We start from the raw sequence: 13,033 nt of genomic DNA, 5'->3' as shown, positions 1-13,033 counted from the left end.
ATACATACAGTTGAAGTCGGAAGTTGACATACACTTAGGTTGGAGTCAATAAAACTCGTTTTTCAACCACTTCACAAATTTCTTGTTAACAAACTATAGTTTTGGCAAGTCAGTTAGGACATCGACTTTGTCATTTTTCCAACAATAGTTTACAGACAGATTTTTTCACTTATAATTCACTGTATCACAATTCCAGTGGGTCAGAAGTTTACATACACGAAGTTGACTGTGCCTTTAAAGGCAATGCTACCAAATACTAATTGAGTGTATGTAACCTTCTGACCCACTGGAAATGTGATGAAAGAAATAAAAGCTGAAATAAATCACTCTCTCTACTATTATTCTGACATTTCACATTTTTAAAATGAAGTGGTGATCCTAACTGACCTAAGACAGGGAATTTTTACTAGGATTAAATGTCAGGAATTGTGAAAAACTGAGTTTAAATGTATTTGGCTAAAGTGAATGTATACTTCTGACTTCACCTGTATCTCTCTCTGTGTGTGTGTGTGTGTGTGTGTGTTTGTGTGTCTCTCTCTCGCACTCTGTCTCTCGCTCTCTTTTTCTCTCGGTTTCTCCCTCTCTCTTTCTCTCTCTGTCTATCGCTCTCTCTCTTTCCCCCTCCCTCTCCCCTCTATTTCTCTCTCTCTTTCTCACTCTTTCAATTTCAATGAAATTCAAAGGGCTTTATTGTCATGGGAAACATATGTTTAGAGATATAACATTACACTCACCAAAGTTTTAAAAGAATATAAACATTTATTCTATAGACACATAAATATAGGTTTCTCCACTGGTTTCCCTTCTCTCATGGCAACGGGCCACACATCTTGTTGCTGTGATTGCACACTGCAGTATTTCTCCTAACAGATATGGGAGTTTGTCACGGTTTGATTTATTTTCAAATTCTTTGTGGGTCTGTGTGAAATGTGTGTCTGTAATGTGGTCATAGATTTGGCAGGAGGTTAAGAAGTGTAGGTCAAGTTCCACCTCATTTTGAGGGCATTGGGCACGTAGGTCCACATAGGCTTTCTCAATAACAAGACTATGCTCACGCAGTCTGTCTCTCTCTCTCACACACACAAACACACCCTGCTGAGAGAGGGAACGGGTGACCATGCATGTTGTGTAAATGATTTGATTACTAGTTGATAACTATAACCCCACATTCAAATTATTCTGCCAATCAAATATTCTGTTTAAAAAAAACAATTCAACTACATATAGCAGGTCAGCATCAAGGCTTTAATCATCAGCGGCATTTCTTCAACCCTCTCCACCCACTAGTCTGTCAGAATCAACTACAGAGTCCACCTTCACAAAAAGACAGACGACAATTACAGATTACTTCCCCAAGACACACAGTCTGAGAAAGCTCAGACACACTGTCCTTGCAGCAATAACTAACTAGTTCAGCTGGTCTGGTAGGAGGGGAGCCTAGGAGTCGGTGTATATTTATATATTCTCCTACATAAACACCAGTTTGGTGTTTCAGGCAAGCTAAAAACATCCTCTCTCAACTCTAATTTATAACAAGCCCAGATGTACAAGGTTTATTTGAATTATGCAAGGGCGTGTGTTTGAGGGGTAGGAGAGAAGAAAGCCTCTCTTGATGTTCCTTTGGGTGGGCCTACCCTGCCGCCGTACCCTTCCAATCATCAGTGAGCCCTGCTGGGTTGGGTTGGTTTGTTCTCTGATATAAAAATAGTTTTATCCTCTCTGTACACTTAGCTGCGGTAAGTATGGGAGTGGAGAAGTTTGAATTAATGGGCGTACAGTGTGTACATTTTACTACCAAAACTAACAAAATTAGAAGAAGCCAACACACAGATCTTTGAAAACGTTCAGAACATGTGTATTTACCATGTACTGTATATTACCATGTACTGTATATTACTGTATATTACTGTATATTACTGTATATTTCTGTATATTACCATGTATATTACTGTATATTACCATGTATATTACTGTATATTACCATGTATATTACCATGTACTGTATATTACCATGTATATTACTGTATATTACCATGTATATTACCATGTACTGTATATTACCATGTATATTACTGTATATTACCATGTATATTACTGTATATTACCATGTATATTACCATGTACTGTATATTACCATGTATATTACTGTATATTACCATGTATATTACCATGTACTGTATATTACCATGTACTGTATATTACCATGTATATTACTGTATATTACCATGTATATTACCATGTACTGTATATTACCATTTACCATGTACTGTATATTACCATGTATATTACTGTATATTACCATGTATATTACTGTATATTACCATGTATATTACCATGTACTGTATATTACCATGTATATTACTGTATATTACCATGTATATTACCATGTACTGTATATTACCATGTATATTACTGTATATTACCATGTATATTACTGTATATTACCATGTATATTACCATGTACTGTATATTACCATGTATATTACTGTATATTACCATGTATATTACCATGTACTGTATATTACCATGTACTGTATATTACCATGTATATTACTGTATATTACCATGTATATTACCATGTACTGTATATTACCATTTACCATGTACTGTATATTACCATGTATATTACTGTATATTACCATGTATATTACTGTATATTACCATGTATATTACTGTATATTACCATGTACATTACTGTATATTACCATGTATATTACTGTATATTACCATGTATATTACTGTATATTACCATGTATATTACCATGTACTGTATATTACCATGTACATTTACCATGTACTGTATATTACCATGTATATTTACCATGTACTGTATATTACCATGTATATTACTGTATATTACCATGTATATTTACCATGTACTGTATATTACCATGTATATTACTGTATATTACCATGTATATTACCATGTACTGTATATTACCATGTATATTACTGTATATTACCATGTATATTACCATGTACTGTATATTACCATGTATATTACTGTATATTACCATGTATATTACTGTATATTACCATGTATATTACCATGTATATTACTGTATATTACCATGTATATTACCATGTACTGTATATTACCATGTATATTACTGTATATTACCATGTATATTACCATGTACTGTATATTACCATGTACTGTATATTACTGTATATTACCATGTATATTACCATGTACTGTATATTACCATTTACCATGTACTGTATATTACCATGTATATTACTGTATATTACCATGTATATTACTGTATATTACCATGTACATTACTGTATATTACCATGTATATTACTGTATATTACCATGTATATTACTGTATATTACCATGTATATTACCATGTACTGTATATTACCATGTACATTTACCATGTACTGTATATTACCATGTATATTTACCATGTACTGTATATTACCATGTATATTTACCATGTACTGTATATTACCATGTATATTACTGTATATTACCATGTATATTACCATGTACTGTATATTACCATGTACTGTATATTACCATGTATATTACTGTATATTACCATGTATATTACCATGTACTGTATATTACCATGTACATTTACCATGTACTGTATATTACCATGTACATTTACCATGTACTGTATATTACCATGTATATTTACCATGTACTGTATATTACCATGTCCATTTACCATGTACTGTATATTACCATGTACATTTACCATGTACTGTATATTACCATGTATATTTACCATGTACTGTATATTACCATGTACATTTACCATGTACTGTATATTACCATGTACATTTATCATGTACTGTATATTACCATGTACATTTACCATGTACTCTATATTACCATGTACATTTACCATGTACTGTAAATTACCATGTATATTTACCATTTACTGTATATTTATCATGTATTGTATATTACCATGTACTGTTTATTACCATGTATACGACTATGTACTGTATATTACCATGTATATTTACGATGTACTGTATATTACCATGTACTGTATATTTATCATGTATTGTATATTACCATGTATATTTACCATGTACTGTATATAACCATGTATATTACCATGTACTGTATTTTACCATGTATATTTACCATGTACTGTATATTACCATGTATATTTACCATGTACTGTATATAACCATGTATATTACCATGTATATGTACCATGTATATGTACCATGTATATTTACCATGTACTGTATGTTACCATGTATATTTACCATGTACTGTATGTTACCATGTATATTTACCATGTATATTTACCATGTACTGTATGTTACCATGTATATTTACCATGTATATTTACCATGTACTGTATGTTACCATGTGTATTTACCATGTATATTTACCATGTACTGTATGTTACCATGTATATTTACCATGTATATTTACCATGTACTGTATATTACCATGTATATTTACCATGTACTGTATATTACCATGTATATTTACCATGTACTTTATATTACCATGTATATTTACCATGTACTGTATATTACTGTATATTACTGTATATTACCATGTAAATTACTGTATATTACCATGTATATTACTGTATATTACCATGTATATTACTGTATATTACCATGTATATTACCACGTACTGTATATTACCATGTATATTACTGTATATTACCATGTATATTACCATGTACTGTATATTACCATGTATATTACTGTATATTACCATGTATATTACTGTATATTACCTTGTATATTACCATGTATATTACTGTATATTACCATGTATATTACCATGTACTGTATATTACCATGTATATTACTGTATATTACCATGTATATTACCATGTACTGTATATTACCATGTATATTACTGTATATTACCATGTATATTACCATGTACTGTATATTACCATTTACCATGTACTGTATATTACCATGTATATTACTGTATATTACCATGTATATTACTGTATATTACCATGTATATTACTGTATATTACCATGTACATTACTGTATATTACCATGTATATTATTGTATATTACCATGTATATTACTGTATATTACCATGTATATTACCATGTACTGTATATTACCATGTACATTTACCATGTACTGTATATTACCATGTATATTTACCATGTACTGTATATTACCATGTATATTACTGTATATTACCATGTATATTTACCATGTACTGTATATTACCATGTATATTACTGTATATTACCATGTATATTACCATGTACTGTATATTACCATGTATATTACTGTATATTACCATGTATATTACTGTATATTACCATGTATATTACTGTATATTACCATGTATATTACCATGTATATTACTGTATATTACCATGTATATTACCATGTACTGTATATTACCATGTATATTACTGTATATTACCATGTATATTACCATGTACTGTATATTACCATGTACTGTATATTACCATGTATATTACTGTATATTACCATGTATATTACCATGTACTGTATATTACCATTTACCATGTACTGTATATTACCATGTATATTACTGTATATTACCATGTATATTACTGTATATTACCATGTATATTACTGTATATTACCATGTACATTACTGTATATTACCATGTATATTACTGTATATTACCATGTATATTACTGTATATTACCATGTATATTACCATGTACTGTATATTACCATGTACATTTACCATGTACTGTATATTACCATGTATATTTACCATGTACTGTATATTACCATGTATATTTACCATGTACTGTATATTACCATGTACTGTATATTACCATGTATATTACTGTATATTACCATGTATATTACCATGTACTGTATATTACCATGTATATTACTGTATATTACCATGTATATTACCATGTACTGTATATTACCATGTACATTTACCATGTACTGTATATTACCATGTACATTTACCATGTACTGTATATGACCATGTATATGTACCATGTACTGTATATTACCATGTCCATTTACCATGTACTGTATATTACCATGTACATTTACCATGTACTGTATATTACCATGTATATTTACCATGTACTGTATATTACCATGTACATTTACCATGTACTGTATATTACCATGTACATTTACCATGTACTGTATATTACCATGTACATTTATCATGTACTGTATATTACCATGTACATTTACCATGTACTCTATATTACCATGTACATTTACCATGTACTGTAAATTACCATGTATATTTACCATTTACGTTATATTTATCATGTATTGTATATTACCATGTACTGTATATTACCATGTATATTTACGATGTACTGTATATTACCATGTACTGTATATTACCATGTATATTTACCATGTACTGTATTTTACCCTGTATATTTACCATGTACTGTATATTACCATGTATATTTACCATGTACTGTATATAACCATGTATATTACCATGTATATGTACCATTTATATTTACCATGTACTGTATGTTACCATGTATATTTACCATGTACTGTATGTTACCATGTACTGTATGTTACCATGTATATTTACCATGTATATTTACCATGTACTGTATGTTACCATGTATATTTACCATGTATATTTACCATGTACTGTATGTTACCATGTGTATTTACCATGTATATTACCATGTACTGTATATTACCATGTACATTTACCATGTACTGTATATTACCATGTATATTTACCATGTACTGTATATTACCATGTATATTACTGTATATTACCATGTATATTTACCATGTACTGTATATTACCATGTATATTACTGTATATTACCATGTATATTTACCATGTACTGTATTTTACCCTGTATATTTACCATGTACTGTATATTACCATGTATATTTACCATGTACTGTATATAACCATGTATATTACCATGTATATGTACCATTTATATTTACCATGTACTGTATGTTACCATGTATATTTACCATGTACTGTATGTTACCATGTACTGTATGTTACCATGTATATTTACCATGTATATTTACCATGTACTGTATGTTACCATGTATATTTACCATGTATATTTACCATGTACTGTATGTTACCATGTGTATTTACCATGTATATTTACCATGTACTGTATGTTACCATGTATATTTACCATGTATGTTTACCATGTACTGTATATTACCATGTATATTTACCATGTACTGTATATTACCATGTATATTTACCATGTACTTTATATTATATTACTGTATATTACCATGTACTGTATATTATATTACTGTATATTACCATGTACTGTATATTCTATTACTGTATATTATCATGTATATTTACCAGGTGTATTTACCATGTACTGTATAATACCATCTACATTTCCATATACTGTATGTTACCATGTATATTTACCATGTCGTGTATATTTACCATTAATATTTACCATGTACTGTATATTATATTACTGTATATTACCATGTATATTTACCATGTACTGTATATTACCATGTACATTTACCATGTTCTGTATATTATATTACTGTATATTACCATGTGTATTTACCATGTACTGGATATTACCATGTATATTTACCATGTATATTTACCATGTACTGTATATTACCATGTACATTTACCGTGTACTGTATATTACCATGTATATTTATATTTTTACCATATTTACCATGTACTGTATATTTACCATGTACTGTATATTACCATGTATATTTACCATGTATATTACCATGTACTGTATATTACCATGTATATTTACCATGTACTGTATATTACCATGTACTGTATATTACCATGTATATTTACCATGTATATTTACCATGTACTGTATATTACCATGTACTGTATATTACCATGTATATTTATCATGTACTGTATATTACCATGTATATTTACCATATACTGTATATTACCATGTATATTTACCATGTACTGTATATTACCATGTATATTTACCTTGTACTGTATATTACCATGTATATTTACCATGTATATTTACCATGTACTGTATATTACCATGTATATTTACCATGTACTGTATATTACCATGTATATTTACCTTGTACTGTATATTACCATGTGTATTTTTAAGTGTGCACTAGGGGTCAGAGGTAGAAGAGGCTGAGAGAGAAGTAAGTGATGGGTGAAATAATTCAGTAGACCTTGACTCTGCAGGACCTGGGAGACACACACACAACCCAACACACCCTTAGGGGTGGGACACAACCCAACACACCCCAGGGTTCACACTCAGATATTGAAACAACAACAATATTGAAATGGTTTGTAGATACTTACTGATATAGAAGGTGCTGGGAGCCTGCTGATCTTCAAACTGCTGCATGAGAAGACTGCTGGTCTGGTTGTCATGACGAAGCCATAGAGCCACTCCCAATATCACACCTCCAGCCAACTGTCAGAGAGAGAGAGACAGAGAGCGAGCGAGAGACAGAGAGAGAGAGAGAGACAGACAGACAGACAGACAGACAGAGAGTCAGTTTACACAGTCTTCCTGTTAGTTTGTCTTCTCTGCTGTACCCCTGCTTGCTCTTTGGGGTCTATGCCGGGGGGGGGTACTATAAAGCACTTTGTGACAACAGTCACCCTCTCCAATCTGTCACCCTCTCCAACAGTCACCCTCTGTCAGTGTTGGTGAAAACCTAGCTTGTGGCTCCGTTGTCCTCTCCAAATAAGCAGGAAATCGAATCCCCAGTGTGAAGAGAGTTATAGAGAGAGAGAGACTGCCATTCTAGCAGCTCACCAGTAAAAAGAACAGTAAATCACAGAGGAGCTAGGCTCCAGAATATGCTGTGTGACTTTTAATGATAAGGAGTTTTCCCCCTCTAAAATAGGGTTGAATAAAAAAGCAAGAGGGGGGAAAAAATGCTTGCAGAATCGCACTGGGTACCAACAAGCCTCTCTAGCCTCAACACTACCAAGTCAACATAGTTTGACCGCAGACTACATCATACTAAAAGTAATTCTACATTTGAGCGATTTATATCCAAAACCCTGTATCCACCAATTTTTGTTTGTTGTTTTCGTTGTTGTTTTTTTCCGTAAGAAATGTTTGCTTATGGGTACCTTCATGTGTGTGTGTAAACAATATTACTGTTCTCATGATGTTTTATTTATAGATTTTAGATGTGTATTCAAATTAGAATAATAATGTTTGGCAAAACACTATACTGTATATCGATTGTTTTAGCTGGAATGGAATGTTTGTATCCTGTATATTAGACTGTGATATGTGGTTGTCTCATTTAGAAATCTTAAGATCAATGCACTAACTGTAAGGCACTCTGGGTAAGAGCATCTGCTAAATTAGAAATGTGAAATGTAAATGTTTTACATACAGATCTCATATTAATGTATTGATTCATTTAAAATATATATATATAAATATTTATGTCATTTGTACAGTTCTTTATTGAAAATGTAGTTAATTGTTCCATTTGACTGAATAAAACCTAGGTAGATATATATTATTACTGTGTAAAACCTAGCAGTGCTACTTATTTCTCTGAGAGTGAGGCAGATATATATTATTACTGTGTAAAACCTAGCAGTGCTACTTATTTCTCTGAGAGTGAGGTAGATATATATTATTACTGTGTAAAACCTAGCAGTGCTACTTATTTCTGAGAGTGAGGCAGATATATATTATTACTGTGTAAAACCTAGCAGTGCTACTTATTTCTCTGAGAGTGAGGCAGATATATATTATTACTGTGTAAAACCTAGCAGTGCTACTTATTTCTCTGAGAGTGAGGCAGATATATATTATTACTGTGTAAAACCTAGCAGTGCTACTTATTTCTCTGAGAGTGAGGCAGATATATATTATTACTGTGTAAAACCTAGCAGTGCTACTTATTTCTCTGAGAGTGAGGCATATATATATTATTACTGTGTAAAACCTAGCAGTGCTACTTATTTCTCTGAGAGTGAGGCAGATATATATTATTACTGTGTAAAACCTAGCAGTGCTACTTATTTCTCTGAGAGTGAGGCAGATATATATTATTACTGTGTAAAACCTAGCAGTGCTACTTATTTCTCTGAGAGTGAGGTAGATATATATTATTACTGTGTAAAACCTAGCAGTGCTACTTATTTCTCTGAGAGTGAGGCAGATATATATTATTACTGTGTAAAACCTGGCAGTGCTACTTATTTCTCTGAGAGTGAGGCAGATATATATTATTACTGTGTAAAACCTAGCAGTGCTACTTATTTCTCTGAGAGTGAGGCAGATATATATTATTACTGTGTAAAACCTAGCAGTGCTACTTATTTCTCTGAGAGTGAGGCAGATATATATTATTACTGTGTAAAACCTAGCAGTGCTACTTATTTCTCTGAGAGTGAGGCAGATATATATTATTACTGTGTAAAACCTAGCAGTGCTACTTATTTCTCTGAGAGTGAGGCAGATATATATTATTACTGTGTAAAACCTAGCAGTGCTACTTATTTCTGAGAGTGAGGCAGATATATATTATTACTGTGTAAAACCTAGCAGTGCTACTTATTTCTCTGAGAGTGAGGCAGATATATATTATTACTGTGTAAAACCTAGCAGTGCTACTTATTTCTCTGAGAGTGAGGCAGATATATAGCTTTTTTGCAAACAAACATGATTATTTGTCTCTCTGAAATGAAACCATCAAGTGATATATTTCAAATCAATTCATGTCAGTCATTGAACAACCCCATGTGATGATTATATAGTGAAAAAACACGCCAAATCTACTTCCTAAATTCTTCAAAAACAATAAAAAGCTAATTTACCACTATTTCTGAAAATGGATATATAGAGTTTTGGAACGAGACTCTTCATTTGAGCCTGAACCTGAGCAAACCATTAGAGTCACAACATCTTAGCTACTGCAGTTCATTTGAAAAAGGAAGCATGTACGAACAAAGGAAATGTCAATAAAAATAAATATTCCCTCCCCCCAATCTTCCAAATCAGACCTGGGTTCAAATGGTAATTGAAAACATTTCAAATACTTTTACTATGTTTGATTGAGAATATTTGGTGCAATGGAAATAATAGAATAGCTTTAAAAAAAAAGCATACCCAGTCCTCCTGGCTCATCAGGCAGACTGAAGCAAGCGCTGAAAGTATCGGAATGATTCCAAGTACTATTTGAAACCATGCAGGTCTGCTCCCCATTTGCCTGGAACATCTGGTAAAAACTGGATGGAGTCACACTCGCATGCTTCCTACTACAACACACACACACACACACGCACAAACTATCTCTGTGTTTCTGTTGTGAGCAACAGTAAAATACTAGGCTTTTATGTCTCAATCTATAAATTCTACAATCCAATTGTTGTTGGATTGTATGTGTTATGTGTAGGGAATTATTGAAAAGTGAATTATTGAAAAGTGTATGGTATCTCCTTTAGGACAGGCTTACTATTTTGACCCACTACAGTTTTCACATGGTTAAATCTTCAGTTGGATCATTGAAAAATATAGACCTATCCTACGAGAGAACCTCACACGATATAACAGTTTGTGATACAGTCTCATAGGATATATACCTATATGAAAGTAGTATTGAATAGGAGCTCATCAGTACCTCAGTGATACTCTGTGGCTGATCTGAAATAGACAGGTTGGTATCACAACAGTTGAGGTATGACTTAAGTTCTATAACAAGCTAAAAGTAACATTTAAGATGCACTTTTATTGACCACAGGTTGAAGAAGTGTGTCGATAATAATCCATATTAAGTAACATCGTTTAAAAATGACGAGATTTAAAAAAAAAAAACATTTAAAAAAAGTCTCAACTCACCCAGAAAACAAAATTAAAGAAAAACAGCATGAATTTAATGCACAATGTGCAGCCCACTACTGTCATGATGCTCGAGTGTTCAGGTCCGTTCTTAAAAAGATAAATCAATTATTAAGGTGCACGCGTGATACCAAGATTATGTCCAAGATTCTAACAAAAAGGACCGTTAAGAGATTCTCCTCCTTTATAGCAACTTAACATCTGTGACAGAGGAACTCGAGGTCTGTCCTCCTTCAACTCGAGAAACTCCTCCTTCTACTAATGAGTGTGTAAGCCAGACTGGAGACTGAGGCGGTATAGACATGGAGAGAAGGGCGCTGCCCAACAAGTGGCGAGGGTGGTAGAATAGGGTGATGCCCACCAAGTGGCGAGGGTGGTAGAATAGGGTGATGCCCACCAAGTGTTGAGGGTGGTAGAATAGGGTGATGCCCACGAAGTTGCGAGGGTGGTAGAATAGGGTGATGCCCACCAAGTGGTGAGGGTGGTAGAATAGGGTGATGCCCACCAAGTGGCGAGGGTGGTAGAATAGGGTGATGCCCACCAAGTGGCGAGGGTGGTAGAATAGGGTGATGCCCACCAAGTGGCGAGGGTGGTAGAATAGGGTGATGCCCACCAAGTGGCGAGGGTGGTAGAATAGGGTGATGCCCACCAAGTGGTGAGGGTGGTAGAATAGGGTGATGCCCACCAAGTGGCGAGGGTGGTAGAATAGGGTGATGCCCACCAAGTGGTGAGGGTGGTAGAATAGGGTGATGCCCACCAAGTGGCGAGGGTGGTAGAATAGGGTGATGCCCACCAAGTGGTGAGGGTGGTAGAATAGGGTGATGCCCACCAAGTGGCGAGGGTGGTAGAATAGGGTGATGCCCACCAAGTGGTGAGGGTGGTAGAATAGGGTGATGCCCACCAAGTGGCGAGGGTGGTAGAATAGGGTGATGCCCACCAAGTGGCAAGGGTGGTAGAATAGGGTGATGCCCACCAAGTGGCGAGGGTGGTAGAATAGGGTGATGCCCACCAAGTGGCGAGGGTGGTAGAATAGGGTGATGCCCACCAAGTGGCGAGGGTGGTAGAATAGGGTGATGCCCACCAAGTGGTGAGGGTGGTAGAATAGGGTGATGCCCACCAAGTGGCGAGGGTGGTAGAATAGGGTGATGCCCACCAAGTGGCGAGGGTGGTAGAATAGGGTGATGCCCACCAAGTGGTGAGGGTGGTAGAATAGGGTGATGCCCACCAAGTGGCGAGGGTGGTAGAATAGGG

At 33.9% G+C, this 13,033-nt stretch overlaps 1 protein-coding gene across 2 annotated transcripts in view; it reads right to left on the bottom strand.

Moving 5' to 3' along the window:
* LOC112263495 (CD81 antigen-like) overlaps positions 1-12,000 on the bottom strand; it is a 21,039-nt gene extending 9,039 nt beyond the window's left edge. Inside the window, exons 1-2 of one of the 2 annotated variants that reach the window (XM_042322056.1) lie at positions 11,783-12,000; positions 8,266-8,380 (exon numbers count right to left, since the gene is read on the bottom strand). In XM_042322056.1, coding sequence (XP_042177990.1) covers positions 8,266-8,380; positions 11,783-11,848 — 181 coding nt within the window. In that variant the 5' untranslated portion in view covers positions 11,849-12,000. Of the gene's footprint in view, positions 1-8,265; positions 8,381-11,053; positions 11,123-11,782 lie in introns of those variants that run through there. The other variant, XM_042322037.1, reaches the window with a different exon arrangement.
* Between the last annotated feature and the right edge of the window lie 1,033 nt (positions 12,001-13,033).

The sequence above is a fragment of the Oncorhynchus tshawytscha genome, linkage group LG01 (genome assembly GCF_018296145.1).
Source record: "Oncorhynchus tshawytscha isolate Ot180627B linkage group LG01, Otsh_v2.0, whole genome shotgun sequence".
In the NCBI taxonomy this organism is placed as follows: Eukaryota; Metazoa; Chordata; class Actinopteri; order Salmoniformes; family Salmonidae; genus Oncorhynchus; species Oncorhynchus tshawytscha.
Note: the sequence above shows the minus strand (reverse complement) of the source record. Positions and strands in the feature narration are given on the sequence as shown.